This window comes from Callionymus lyra, chromosome 12 (genome assembly GCF_982586985.1).
Source record: "Callionymus lyra chromosome 12, fCalLyr1.hap1.1, whole genome shotgun sequence".
NCBI classification, from domain to species: domain Eukaryota; kingdom Metazoa; phylum Chordata; class Actinopteri; order Syngnathiformes; family Callionymidae; genus Callionymus; species Callionymus lyra.
In genome coordinates this window covers 16,777,411-16,792,384 of record NC_141829.1, presented here as the reverse complement: position 1 = coordinate 16,792,384, position 14,974 = coordinate 16,777,411, and the positions used below count along the sequence as shown (strand labels likewise).

Below are 14,974 nucleotides of genomic sequence, written 5' to 3'. Positions count from 1 at the left end.
CAAGTGTTACTCATATTTTCATTTTTTTGATGAATAACGACAAAGTCAATAATACATATTTACATTCACATATGTGTGATACTTTATACATCATTTTTGTTTATTGTCGTAGTTAAATACTTTATTATACTGTAATCCTGGATTTACCGATTGTTTAAAATAGAAATTAAAAATAACATGAACCTGGGTGTTGTTTTTTTTTATGTTAGCCTGTGTAGACTAAAAATACATCAGTAAACAAATAATGACACACAGTCACGCACCGTAAATTCCGAATATAAACATGTCAAATTGGAGTTTGAATAAGAGTCTCGATCGTCTTCAAATTCTCCCCGCCCATTATATGATCTTAGCCCCGCCCCTCGATTATATTGTCCCCGCCCCTCTATGATCTCGGCCACGCCCTCAGGTACGTCCGGAGGCTTCAGTACCTTTAAAACAGAAACTCTCTGGAACAGATTTAGTCTCTTTTGAGCCGAAACACAAGTGTCTCCTCCTGAGACCCGCGCAGGTGTAAATACATTTCCTCAGCATGGATAGTCACTAAAGCTTACACTTCTCAGGTGAGTCCGTCATTTAAAGTTGAAATGGATAAAATGGCTGTTTTCCAAACATATATCAAGATGTTGTTTTGATATTAATGTAAGAAAACATCACCATCTTACATTTTCTTCATCTCTGCCTTTTTAACTAGTGGTTAACGCTTCAGCAACATTTAAATTAGATTTATATGTTCAGTAAATAGAAATGAAAGCGTAGATTTCTAATAATTGTTATTGGTTAACAAGACTTTTAATGTTCTTATATTAGATTAAGTGTATATTTATTTGACTCCACATTTCTTGTCCAAGCCAAAAATACAAGTAAAAAAAAAAAAGTTATACCATTAACGAATAAAAGCGATAAGGATCCTCGGAAGAAAAACCTGTTTAAACTTCATTCTTCATATAGTTTGAAGTCACGTGATCTGACCAGATTGTTATTCGTAACTGTTGCTTTGGGAGTGTTCATTGTTGGGTTATTATTTTTTGCCATTACGTAAAGTTTTTTTTTAACACTTAAATAATAAATTAAAATATAATTAAAAAATAGTAACGTTAGCGTTTATTTTTGACGATATTACCTCGATCGAGTGTGGTTGAGCAAGTGACGTCATATCCGCTGTTTATTTTTATACGATTTCAATCTTGCAATTAACAAATGATTAATCTTGTTTTTAAAATAAAAGATTACAACCAAAACAATTGGTATATGTACGGGGATACTAATAATGTAGTTTGTATATGCGTATATAGTATGTACTTGGCTATAGTCTCTCTATATGCAATATATTATACATTATAATCTTATATTGTTTATTTTAGATAATACGTGACGAGATATATGTTAAATATTGCCCTGAGTGCTTGTATATTATGTATTTCTATAGATATGTGAGTGAAAAATATGTGGTAATTTCCTACAAACTGACGAATTATTAAAGAGGGGTAGGAAATTAAAATACAAGGTTTTCACTTCTTCCTGCTCCTATTTCGAACAACAATGTTTTGTCATAATTTGGCTTCATTTTTATTTCTTTGTATGTACGAATAATTACATATTTTATATGAGTTAAAAAATAAAACAAAAAAATTATTCATTCAACATTAAATTACTTTATTCTCATACCAGATGTCCAATACAAAATTACTCTAGTTTACTCTACTCTTGTTTAAATAATACATTGTGTTTAAATTAGTATACGGTATATATGTAGATGGTTAATAATAATAATATAGTATATATGTGTATATATAATGTACTCATATGGATATCCACTTAGTATATGCATATATATTATACTATATATTCTTAAATTGTGTAATATAGATAATACGAGATAAGATGTATATTATGTATTGCTAGTACTTATATATTGTGTCGTACAAGAATAATAATAATAAAAAAAGGTAGTACATTTAAAAAAAAAGAAGTTTTTTTACTTATTCCTACTCCTTCTTTGAACTAGATCTAGTAATACATTTAATGATGTACGACTTTATTTTCATAATAAATTACTTTACTCTTGTAAAAAAATAGGTTAGGTTAGGTAGAACTTTATTGATCCCGAAGGAGACCTCCTGAGGATCAATAAAGTAAAATCAATTGTTTTTTTCCAATTAGACACAGCAAAACAGCAATTATTCATAAAAATGAACATACAATAAGAACAAGAACAAAGAGAAATAAAGTTAAAGAACAAGATGATGCAATCTAAGTCTAAAGATAAAGAACATACATCACAGAAAAATAACAAAGACAAAGGATACAAAGACTAACATAGGACAGAACATCATGATACTTTCACTCCACTCCTGCCCCCGAACTCAGAATTGTACAATTGAATAGCCCGAGGAATGAATGTGTCCTTGAGTCTATTTGTTTTGCACCTGGGAAGGAGCATTCGTAAATAATATTAATATAAGTGGCGCTAATACTAAACTTCATCCACAGCTCATCTTGAGGATCCTCTTCTGTCTCCGCCACCATGACTTGGGGGGCTTTGTACGCCCAGCTGGGCGGCGTCAACAAACACTCCACCAGCCTCGGCAAGATCTGGCTCTCGGTGCTCTTCATCTTCCGCATCACCATCCTGGTCCTGGCCGCCGAGAGCGTGTGGGGGGACGAGCAGGCCGACTTCACCTGCAACACGCAGACGCCCGGCTGCAAGAACGTCTGCTACGACCACTTCTTCCCGGTGTCCCACATACGCCTGTGGTGCCTGCAGCTCATCTTCGTGTCCACGCCGGCCCTGCTGGTGGCCATGCACGTGGCCTACAGGAAACGGGGGGACAAGAGGACCGTGCTGGCGTCCAACGGCACCGACAGGAACACCGACCTGGAGACGCTGAAGAGGAGACGTCTGCCCATCACCGGGACCCTGTGGTGGACCTACACCTGCAGCTTGTTCTTCCGGCTCTTATTCGAAGCCGGCTTCATGTACGCTCTCTACTTCCTCTACGACGGATTCAAGATGCAACGGCTGGTCAAGTGCGACCAGTGGCCGTGTCCCAACAAAGTGGACTGCTTCATCTCCAGGCCCACGGAGAAGACCGTCTTCACCATCTTCATGGTGTCCTCGTCCGCCATCTGCATGGTCCTTAACGTGGCGGAGCTGGGGTATCTGGTGGCGAAGGCCCTCATGAGGTGCTCCACCAGGAGTAAGAGGAGGACGCCGCCGTACACGCTCAGGGACTCGCAGGAGCACAGCAGCCTGCAGAACCAGAAGAACGAAATGTTGATGTCTTCTAACCTAGCAAGCAGCCATAAAACTCTGTCTTGAAGGAGAAGCTGAAGATCGACAAGAAACAATCTCCAAAGAGATGCAGCATTAGGTTAGCAGGTCTGCAACATTTGTAGTGTAAAGAGTGTTTCCCGCCAATTTAAAACTCACTCAGAGCTGCAAAATCGATTTTTAACGATAAAACTGAAGCTAATACAGTTAAGAGTCCAATAAATTATATTAAATTATTATTTATTCTATAATCAAAACACCACATTCAACAAAATGGTCTTAATATAGTTTAACTCTTTACTCCCCCCGGATGTTTTCCATTGACAGAAAAGGAAAAACAAAGTTTCATTCAAATGGCATCTAAGGAACAATAATGGTTCACATTATTATTATTTTTTCTCTAAATTCTCCTCTAAACTGCCGGAGCCGCATGGAAGGTGTGAAGAAGCCTCATGTGGCTCCGAAGGTTGAAGATCAACAACCACATCTGTAGATTATCCTCAACATCACAAGCACCTGAATGAATGATTCACAAAGTTTTATCGCAAACATTTTGTCATTTCTTTTGATACTATGTTGTTGATATTGATCCTAATAATGTTCTTTTTTCAATATCTTCTTTACTGATGTCATAGGCTAAATATACCAATAGAATTCCGATTATTAGGAAATACATTTGCAATAACTTTCTATCTGAGAACAGCGTTAGAATCATACAATGATTGATTTACGTTTTATTATAATTTATTTGAAGTTTCGTGAGTCGTCTGGTCTGTAAGGACATCTAGTGGTTGAAAGTGGAAACACAATTACTGCAAGAAAAAAATGAAGTTAATTTGTTTTATGTTGACAAAAGATGGACTGTTTTATTGACGTTTCAACCTGACGGCATGATTGTGTGTGTTTTACTTGAAGTGTTTGTTCATGCCACACCTTTTAAAAGGAATTGAAGTTGTGAGTTTTGTCAATTCAAAAGTATTAACTAATTTCCTTTACTCCCTGTTTGTGCTTCCTGATCATTGAGTGTCATTATTATTGTGGATGTGCAGACCCAATCTATTACTTTTTTTATCCACCATGTCGATCAGGCCTTCTTGTTGGCGAGCTCTCTCCTCCTTGTCCACTGGTGGTCCTAGAATAGCCCCCCAGGATTAGCAGGATATTTTGCATATTCCATTTTGTCACATTGTGTCACAAGTCGCACAATTAACAGTCCGTTCCAGGGTTGTTGAGAAGTTGTTGTGACACAGCGGCCCGACCACAGTGTGTGTTGTAACACGCCGACTGCATTTTTAGAACCGTGGCCTTTGACCTGTAGATGAGAGTCTTCGATGTGAATTTTGTTTTGAGATCAAGACGATCGGCAGATGAAGATACGACACTTTTACACTCGCACTTTGAACTCTTAACCCTTTTTTTATTAAATAAATGTTTGTGAATATCAAAGTTTGTGTTGCTGTTTGTGTTTTCAGACATGAGTGCAGTCGTTTCAGGCCGGTTTGAATTCAATTTAATGTCTTTATTGTCATTATAATCTTGGAGCCCAGACAACTGTGGCGCAAAAAAAAGACAGTGTAAAGAGAAAGTATACAGTGTGTGAAATACTGTATATACAACCCAATAACAGAAGTAAAAGTAAAGTGCAAAGTTCTGAGCGGATGAACCGAATGTGTGAATATGAGTGTGAGTATTACAGTATATATATATATATATATATATATATATATATATATATATTATTTCACCCCTTTGAACATTTAGAATATATCATCTAGATCTATGAAATTAGTGCAGTTCAGGATGGTTATCGCTTCGGGGGAAAACAATATATTTAGATATTTTATATAGAGTCTTGATATGAAGGCGTTGTATTTTTCAATGTGTACACCATGAAATTGTTCTTGTGTATGTGCCGTATGTTTGTTTTTATTTGTGTCTCAGAAGATGTTAGTTAAAGGTAAATTGTATTACATACAATTGTGTTTCTTTGTTGTTTGTTTCTCTGTGTTTTTGTACAAATGTTCGTTTGCTTACGTGTTCACTTAGAAAATACAAGCATGTTCAAGTGTACTATGAGTATTCTTATTTTATACTAAAATGTATGTAGTATAATTGAAGTTTACTTTAGTCATAACTTGGTAAATAAAAGTATGTTCAAGTGTGCTATGAGTATTCTTATTTTATACTAAGTTGTATGTAGTATAATTGAAGTTTACTTTAGTCATGACTTATTAAAGAAAATTATATTCAAGTGTACTATGAGTATTCTTATTTTATACTAAAATGAATGTAGTATAATTGAAGTTTACTTTACTCATAATTTAGTAAAGAAATTTATATTCAATTGTACTATGAGTATTCTTATTTTGTATTAAATTTGAAGAAGTATGGTTGGAGTTTAGGTACTGTACATCTGTAAAATAAAAATATATAGACTCAGAGTGTATACCTACTACACTGGTAGATTAGAGACGAGTACACATCATTCTGTAAAAATTAAAATGTTACAATTTAATCTGAAGTATCAAATTAGTCAACTTTAAGTACGTACATGTACTATAGTATACTTACTATACTCATACTTAAGTTGATAAAATGAAATCTAAGTATACTTGTCTTTTAGAGTGTTTAAGAGTGTGTGTGTTTGGTAGTTAGTTACTAATAAGAAAACATGGCGTACGTTCAGCTGCAATAATTAAAAATAAATAAATAAAATGGTTGGTTTACAGAAGTGACTATAACAGTAATATAATAATGGTGACTTCATACAATATAAAGAGCACTGAGCTACTCATTTCATCCAATGGTGGCATTTTTATATTGGTTAACATTTTCATATTTGACGATTTCAATCTTGCAGTTAACGTATAATTAATCTTGTTTTTAAAATAATAGATTGGAACCAAAACAATTGGTATATGTACGGGGATACTAATAATGTAGTTTGTGTATGCGTATATATTATGTACTTGGCTATACTCTCTCTATATGCAATATATTATACAATATAATCTTATATTGTTTATTCTAGGTAATATGTGACGACATATATGTTAAATATTGCCTTGAGTGCTTGTATTTTATGTATTTCTATAGATATGTGAGTAGAAAATATGTGGTAATTTCCTACAAACTGAAGAATTATTAAAGACTACTCCTTGTTTGAACTAGATCTAGTAATACATTTAATGATGTACGACTTTATTTTCATAATAAATTACTTTACTCTTGTAAAAAAATAGGTTAGGTTAGGTAGAACTTTATTGATCCCGAAGGAGACCTCCTGAGGGATCAATGAAGTAAAATAAATTGTTTTTTTCCAATTAGACACAGCAAAACAGCAATTATTCATAAAAATGAACATACAATAAGAACAAGAACAAAGAGAAATAAAGTTAAAGAACAAGATGATGCAATCTAAGTCTAAAGATAAAGAACATACATCACAGAAAAATAACAAAGACAAAGGATACAAAGACTAACATAGGACAGAACATCATGATACTTTTACTCCACTCCTGCCCCCGAACTCAGAATTGTACAATTGAATAGCCCGAGGAATGAATGTGTCCTTGAGTCTATTTGTTTTGCACCTGGGAAGGAGCATTCGTAAATAATATTAATATAAGTGGCGCTAATACTAAACTTCATCCACAGCTCATCTTGAGGAACCTCTCCGGCTCCGCCACCATGACTTGGGGGGCTTTGTACGCCCAGCTGGGCGGCGTCAACAAACACTCCACCAGCCTCGGCAAGATCTGGCTCTCGGTGCTCTTCATCTTCCGCATCACCATCCTGGTCCTGGCCGCCGAGAGCGTGTGGGGGGACGAGCAGGCCGACTTCACCTGCAACACGCAGACGCCCGGCTGCAAGAACGTCTGCTACGACCACTTCTTCCCGGTGTCCCACATACGCCTGTGGTGCCTGCAGCTCATCTTCGTGTCCACGCCGGCCCTGCTGGTGGCCATGCACGTGGCCTACAGGAAACGGGGGGACAAGAGGACCGTGCTGGCGTCCAACGGCACCGACAGGAACACCGACCTGGAGACGCTGAAGAGGAGACGTCTGCCCATCACCGGGACCCTGTGGTGGACCTACACCTGCAGCTTGTTCTTCCGGCTCGTATTCGAAGCCGGCTTCATGTACGCTCTCTACTTCCTCTACGACGGATTCAAGATGCAGCGGCTGGTCAAGTGCGACCAGTGGCCGTGTCCCAACAAAGTCGACTGCTTCATCTCCAGGCCCACGGAGAAGACCGTCTTCACCATCTTCATGGTGTCCTCGTCCGCCATCTGCATGGTCCTGAACGTGGCGGAGCTGGGGTATCTGGTGGCGAAGGCCCTCATGAGGTGCTCCACCAGGAGTAAGAGGAGGACGCCGCCGTACACGCTCAGGGACTCGCAGGAGCACAGCAGCCTGCAGAACCAGAAGAACGAAATGTTGATGTCTTCTAACCTAGCAAGCAGCCATAAAACTCTGTCTTGAAGGAGAAGCTGAAGATCGACAAGAAACATCTAGAGAGTGCAGCGTTAGGTTAGTCCAGGGCTCTGCAACATTTGTAGTGTAAAGAGTGTTTCCCGCCAATTTAAAACTCACTCAGAGCTGCAAAATCGATTTTTAACGATAAAACTGAAGCTAACACAGTTAAGAGTCCAATAAATTATATTAAATTATTATTTATTCTATAATCAAAACACCACATTCAACAAAACGGTCTTAATATAGTTTAACTCTTTACTCCCCAGGAATGTTTTCCATTGACAGAAAAAGAAAAACAAAGTTTCATTCAAATGGCATCTAAGGAACAATAATGGTTCACATTATTTATTTTTTTTCTTCTAAATTCTCCTCTAAACTGCCGGAGCCGCATGGAAGGTGTGAAGAAGCCTCATGTGGCTCCGAAGGTTGAAGATCAACAACCACATCTGTAGATTATCCTCAACATCACAAGCACCTGAATGAATGATTCACAAAGTTTTATCGCAAACATTTTGTCATTTCTTTTGATACTATGTTGTTGATATTGATCCTAATAATGTTCTTTTTTCAATATCTTCTTTACTGATGTCATAGGCTAAATATACCAATAGAATTCCGATTATTAGGAAATACATTTGCAATAACTTTCTATCTGAGAACAGCGTTAGAATCATACAATGATTGATTTACGTTTTATTATAATTTATTTGAAGTTTCGTGAGTCGTCTGGTCTGTAAGGACATCTAGTGGTTGAAAGTGGAAACACAATTACTGCAAGAAAAAAATGAAGTTAATTTGTTTTATGTTGACAAAAGATGGACTGTTTTATTGACGTTTCAACCTGACGGCATGATTGTGTGTGTTTTACTTGAAGTGTTTGTTCATGCCACACCTTTTAAAAGGAATTGAAGTTGTGAGTTTTGTCAATTCAAAAGTATTAACTAATTTCCTTTACTCCCTGTTTGTTCTTCCTGATCATTGAGTGTCATTATTATTGTGGATGTGCAGACGCAATCTATTACTTTTTTTAACGAAGGTCTTATTTTATCCACCATGTCGATCAGGCCTTCTTGTTGGCGAGCTCTCTCCTCTTTCTCCTCTCTGTCCACTGGTGGTCCTGGAATAGCCCCCCAGGATTAGCCGAACGGCCTTTTGCATATTCCATTTTGTCACATTGTGTCACAAGTCGCACAATTAACAGTCCGTTCCAGGGTTGTTGAGAAGTTGTTGTGACGCAGCGGCCCGACCACAGTGTGTGATGTAACACGCAGACTGCATTTTTAGAACCGTGGCCTTTGACCTGTAGATTAAAGTCTTCGATGTGAATTTTGTTTTGAGATCAAGACGATCGGCAGATGAAGATACGACACTTTTACACTCGCACTTTGAACTCTTAACCCTTTTTTTTATTAAATAAATGTTTGTGAATATCAAAGTTTGTGTTGCTGTTTGTGTTTTCAGACATGAGTGCAGTCGTTTCAGGCTGGTTTGAATTCAATTTAATATCTTTATTGTCATTATAACCTTGGAGCCCAGACAACTGTGGCGCAAAAAAAAGACAGTGTAAAGAGAAAGTATACAGTGTGAGAAATACTGTATATACAACCCAATAACAGAAGTAAAAGTAAAGTGCAAAGTTCTGAGCAGATGAACCGAATGTGTGAATATGAGTGTGAGTATTACAGTATATATATATATATATATATATATATATATATATATTATATATATATATTATTTCACCCCTTTGAACATTTAGAATATATCATCTAGATCTATGAAATTAGTGCAGTTCAGGATGGTTATCGCTTCGGGGGAAAACAATATATTTAGATATTTTATATAGAGTCTTGATATGAAGGCGTTGTATTTTTCAATGTGTACACCATGAAATTGTTCTTGTGTATATGTGCCGTATGTTTGTTTTTATTTGTGTCTCAGAAGATGTTAGTTAAAGGTAAATTGTATTACATACAATTGTGTTTCTTTGTTGTTTGTTCCTCTGTGTTTTTGTACAAATGTTCGTTTGCTTACGTGTTCACTTAGAAAATACAAGCATGTTCAAGTGTACTATGAGTATTCTTATTTTATACTAAAATGTATGTAGTATAATTGAAGTTTACTTTAGTCATAACTTGGAAAATAAAAGTATGTTCAAGTGTGCTATGAGTATTCTTATTTTATACTAAGTTGTATGTAGTATAATTGAAGTTTACTTTAGTCATGACTTATTAAAGAAAATTATATTCAAGTGTACTATGAGTATTCTTATTTTATACTAAAATGAATGTAGTATAATTGAAGTTTACTTTACTCATAACTTAGTAAAGAAATGTATATTCAATTGTACTATGAGTATTCTTATTTTGTATTAAATTTGAAGAAGTATGCTTGGAGTTTAGGTACTGTACATCTGTAAAATAAAAATATATAGACTCAGAGTGTATACCTACTACACTGGTAGATTAGAGACGAGTACACATCATTCTGTAAAAATTAAAATGTTACAATTTAATCTGAAGTATCAAATTAGTCAACTTTAAGTACGTACATGTACTATAGTATACTTACTATACTCATACTTAAGTTGATAAAATGAAATCTAAGTATACTTGTCTTTTAGAGTGTTTAAGAGTGTGTGTGTTTGGTAGTTAGTTACTAATAAGAAAACATGGCGTACGTTCAGCTGCAATAATTAAAAATAAATAAATAAATAAATAAAATGGTTGGTTTACAGAAGTGACTATAAGAGTAATATAATAATGGTGACTTCATACAATATAAAGAGCACTGAGCTACTCATTTCATCCAATGGTGGCATTTTTATATTGGTTAACATTTTCATATTTGACGATTTCAATCTTGCAGTTAACGTATAATTAATCTTGTTTTTAAAATAATAGATTGGAACCAAAACAATTGGTATATGTACGGGGATACTAATAATGTAGTTTGTGTATGCGTATATATTATGTACTTGGCTATACTCTCTCTATATGCAATATATTATACAATATAATCTTATATTGTTTATTCTAGGTAATATGTGACGACATATATGTTAAATATTGCCTTGAGTGCTTGTATTTTATGTATTTCTATAGATATGTGAGTAGAAAATATGTGGTAATTTCCTACAAACTGAAGAATTATTAAAGACTACTCCTTGTTTGAACTAGATCTAGTAATACATTTAATGATGTACGACTTTATTTTCATAATAAATTACTTTACTCTTGTAAAAAAATAGGTTAGATTAGGTAGAACTTTATTGATCCCGAAGGAGACCTCCTGAGGGATCAATGAAGTAAAATAAATTGTTTTTTTCCAATTAGACACAGCAAAACAGCAATTATTCATAAAAATGAACATACAATAAGAACAAGAACAAAGAGAAATAAAGTTAAAGAACAAGATGATGCAATCTAAGTCTAAAGATAAAGAACATACATCACAGAAAAATAACAAAGACAAAGGATACAAAGACTAACATAGGACAGAACATCATGATACTTTTACTCCACTCCTGCCCCCGAACTCAGAATTGTACAATTGAATAGCCCGAGGAATGAATGTGTCCTTGAGTCTATTTGTTTTGCACCTGGGAAGGAGCATTCGTAAATAATATTAATATAAGTGGCGCTAATACTAAACTTCATCCACAGCTCATCTTGAGGATCCTCTTCTGTCTCCGCCACCATGACTTGGGGGGCTTTGTACGCCCAGCTGGGCGGCGTCAACAAACACTCCACCAGCCTCGGCAAGATCTGGCTCTCGGTGCTCTTCATCTTCCGCATCACCATCCTGGTCCTGGCCGCCGAGAGCGTGTGGGGGGACGAGAAGGCCGACTTCACCTGCAACACGCAGACGCCCGGCTGCAAGAACGTCTGCTACGACCACTTCTTCCCGGTGTCCCACATACGCCTGTGGTGCCTGCAGCTCATCTTCGTGTCCACACCGGCCCTGCTGGTGGCCATGCACGTGGCCTACAGGAAACGGGGGGACAAGAGGACCGTGCTGGCGTCCAACGGCACCGACAGGAACACCGACCTGGAGACGCTGAAGAGGAGACGTCTGCCCATCACCGGGACCCTGTGGTGGACCTACACCTGCAGCTTGTTCTTCCGGCTCGTATTCGAAGCCGGCTTCATGTACGCTCTCTACTTCCTCTACGACGGATTCAAGATGCAACGGCTGGTCAAGTGCGACCAGTGGCCGTGTCCCAACAAAGTGGACTGCTTCATCTCCAGGCCCACGGAGAAGACCGTCTTCACCATCTTCATGGTGTCCTCGTCCGCCATCTGCATGGTCCTGAACGTGGCGGAGCTGGGGTATCTGGTGGCGAAGGCCCTCATGAGGTGCTCCACCAGGAGTAAGAGGAGGACGCCACCGTACACGCTCAGGGACTCGCAGGAGCACAGCAGCCTGCAGAACCAGAAGAACGAAATGTTGATGTCTTCTAACCTAGCAAGCAGCCATAAAACTCTGCTTTGAAGGAGAAGCTGAAGATCGACAAGAAACATGTTTGATTCTCCAAAGAGATGCAGCATTAGGTTAGCAGGTCTGCAACATTTGTAGTGTAAAGAGTGTTTCCCGCCAATTTAAAACTCACTCAGAGCTGCAAAATCAATTTTTAACGATAAAACTGAAGCTAACACAGTTAAGAGTCCAATAAATTATATTAAATTATTATTTATTCTATAATCAAAACACCACATTCAACAAAATGGTCTTAATATAGTTTAACTCTTTACTCCCCCCGGATGTTTTCCATTGACAGAAAAGGAAAAACAAAGTTTCATTCAAATGGCATCTAAGGAACAATAATGGTTCACATTATTATTATTTTTTCTCTAAATTCTCCTTTAAACTGCCGGAGCCGCATGGAAGGTGTGAAGAAGCCTCATGTGGCTCCGAAGGTTGAAGATCAACAACCACATCTGTAGATTATCCTCAACATCACAAGCACCTGAATGAATGATTCACAAAGTTTTATCGCAAACATTTTGTCATTTCTTTTGATACTATGTTGTTGATATTGATCCTAATAATGTTCTTTTTTCAATATCTTCTTTACTGATGTCATAGGCTAAATATACCAATAGAATTCCGATTATTAGGAAATACATTTGCAATAACTTTCTATCTGAGAACAGCGTTAGAATCATACAATGATTGATTTACGTTTTATTATAATTTATTTGAAGTTTCGTGAGTCGTCTGGTCTGTAAGGACATCTAGTGGTTGAAAGTGGAAACACAATTACTGCAAGAAAAAAATGAAGTTAATTTGTTTTATGTTGACAAAAGATGGACTGTTTTATTGACGTTTCAACCTGACGGCATGATTGTGTGTGTTTTACTTGAAGTGTTTGTTCATGCCACACCTTTTAAAAGGAATTGAAGTTGTGAGTTTTGTCAATTCAAAAGTATTAACTAATTTCCTTTACTCCCTGTTTGTTCTTCCTGATCATTGAGTGTCATTATTATTGTGGATGTGCAGACCCAATCTATTACTTTTTTTATCCACCATGTCGATCAGGCCTTCTTGTTGGCGAGCTCTCTCCTCCTTGTCCACTGGTGGTCCTAGAATAGCCCCCCAGGATTAGCAGGATATTTTGCATATTCCATTTTGTCACATTGTGTCACAAGTCGCACAATTAACAGTCCGTTCCAGGGTTGTTGAGAAGTTGTTGTGACGCAGCGGCCCGACCACAGTGTGTGATGTAACACGCCGACTGCATTTTTAGAACCGTGGCCTTTGACCTGTAGATGACAGTCTTCGATGTGAATTTTGTTTTGAGATCAAGACGATCGGCAGATGAAGATACGACACTTTTACACTCGCACTTTGAACTCTTAACCCTTTTTTTATTAAATAAATGTTTGTGAATATCAAAGTTTGTGTTGCTGTTTGTGTTTTCAGACATGAGTGCAGTCGTTTCAGGCTGGTTTGAATTCAATTTAATATCTTTATTGTCATTATAATCTTGGAGCCCAGACAACTGTGGCGCAAAAAAAAGACAGTGTAAAGAGAAAGTGTACAGTGTGAGAAATACTGTATATACAACCCAATAACAGAAGTAAAAGTAAAGTGCAAAGTTCTGAGCGGATGAACCGAATGTGTGAATATGAGTGTGAGTATTACAGGATATATATATATATATATATATATATATATATATATATATATATATATATATATATATATATATATATATATATATAATTTCACCCCTTTGAACATTTAGAATATATCATCTAGATCTATGAAATTAGTGCAGTTCAGGATGGTTATCGCTTCGGGGGAAAACAATATATTTAGATATTTTATATAGAGTCTTGATATGAAGGCGTTGTATTTTTCAATGTGTACACCATGAAATTGTTCTTGTGTATGTGCCGTATGTTTGTTTTTATTTGTGTCTCAGAAGATGTTAGTTAAAGGTAAATTGTATTACATACAATTGTGTTTCTTTGTTGTTTGTTTCTCTGTGTTTTTGTACAAATGTTCGTTTGCTTACGTGTTCACTTAGAAAATACAAGCATGTTCAAGTGTACTATGAGTATTCTTATTTTATACTAAAATGTATGTAGTATAATTGAAGTTTACTTTAGTCATAACTTGGTAAATAAAAGTATGTTCAAGTGTGCTATGAGTATTCTTATTTTATACTAAGTTGTATGTAGTATAATTGAAGTTTACTTTAGTCATGACTTATTAAAGAAAATGATATTCAAGTGTACTATGAGTATTCTTATTTTATACTAAAATGAATGTAGTATAATTGAAGTTTACTTTACTCATAACTTAGTAAAGAAATGTATATTCAATTGTACTATGAGTATTCTTATTTTGTATTCAATTTGAAGAAGTATGCTTGGAGTTTAGGTACTGTACATCTGTAAAATAAAAATATATAGACTCAGAGTGTATACCTACTACACTGGTAGAATAGAGACGAGTACACATCATTCTGTAAAAATTAAAATGTTACAATTTAATCTGAAGTATCAAATTAGTAAACTTTAAGTACGTACATGTACTATAGTATACTTTCTATACTCATACTTAAGTTGATAAAATGAAATCTAAGTATACTTGTCTTTTAGAGTGTTTAAGAGTGTGTGTGTTTGGTAGTTAGTTACTAATAAGAAAACATGGCGTACGTTCAGCTGCAATAATTAAAAATAAATAAATAAATAAATAAAATGGTTGGTT

At 36.1% G+C, this 14,974-nt stretch overlaps 3 protein-coding genes across 3 annotated transcripts; all 3 read left to right on the top strand.

The window, feature by feature from the left end:
- The first annotated feature begins 433 nt into the window (after positions 1–433).
- On the top strand, positions 434–5,166 carry LOC148068459 (gap junction beta-2 protein-like). The gene is made up of 2 exons (XM_087804082.1): positions 434–563; positions 2,494–5,166. Exon 2 carries the CDS (start codon positions 2,528–2,530, stop codon positions 3,320–3,322), a length of 795 nt encoding a protein of 264 aa, XP_087660208.1. The 5' UTR covers positions 434–563; positions 2,494–2,527; the 3' UTR covers positions 3,323–5,166.
- A 1,794-nt stretch (positions 5,167–6,960) lies between these two features.
- LOC148068458 (gap junction beta-2 protein-like) lies at positions 6,961–9,441 on the top strand. Its single transcript, XM_087804161.1, has one exon. It carries the CDS (start codon positions 6,965–6,967, stop codon positions 7,757–7,759), a length of 795 nt encoding a protein of 264 aa, XP_087660287.1. The 5' UTR covers positions 6,961–6,964; the 3' UTR covers positions 7,760–9,441.
- A 1,830-nt stretch (positions 9,442–11,271) lies between these two features.
- Positions 11,272–13,879, top strand: LOC148068457 (gap junction beta-2 protein-like). The gene has a single exon (XM_087804219.1). The coding sequence runs from the start codon at positions 11,453–11,455 to the stop codon at positions 12,245–12,247; it is 795 nt and encodes a 264-aa protein (XP_087660345.1). The 5' UTR covers positions 11,272–11,452; the 3' UTR covers positions 12,248–13,879.
- The last annotated feature ends 1,095 nt before the right edge of the window (positions 13,880–14,974 follow it).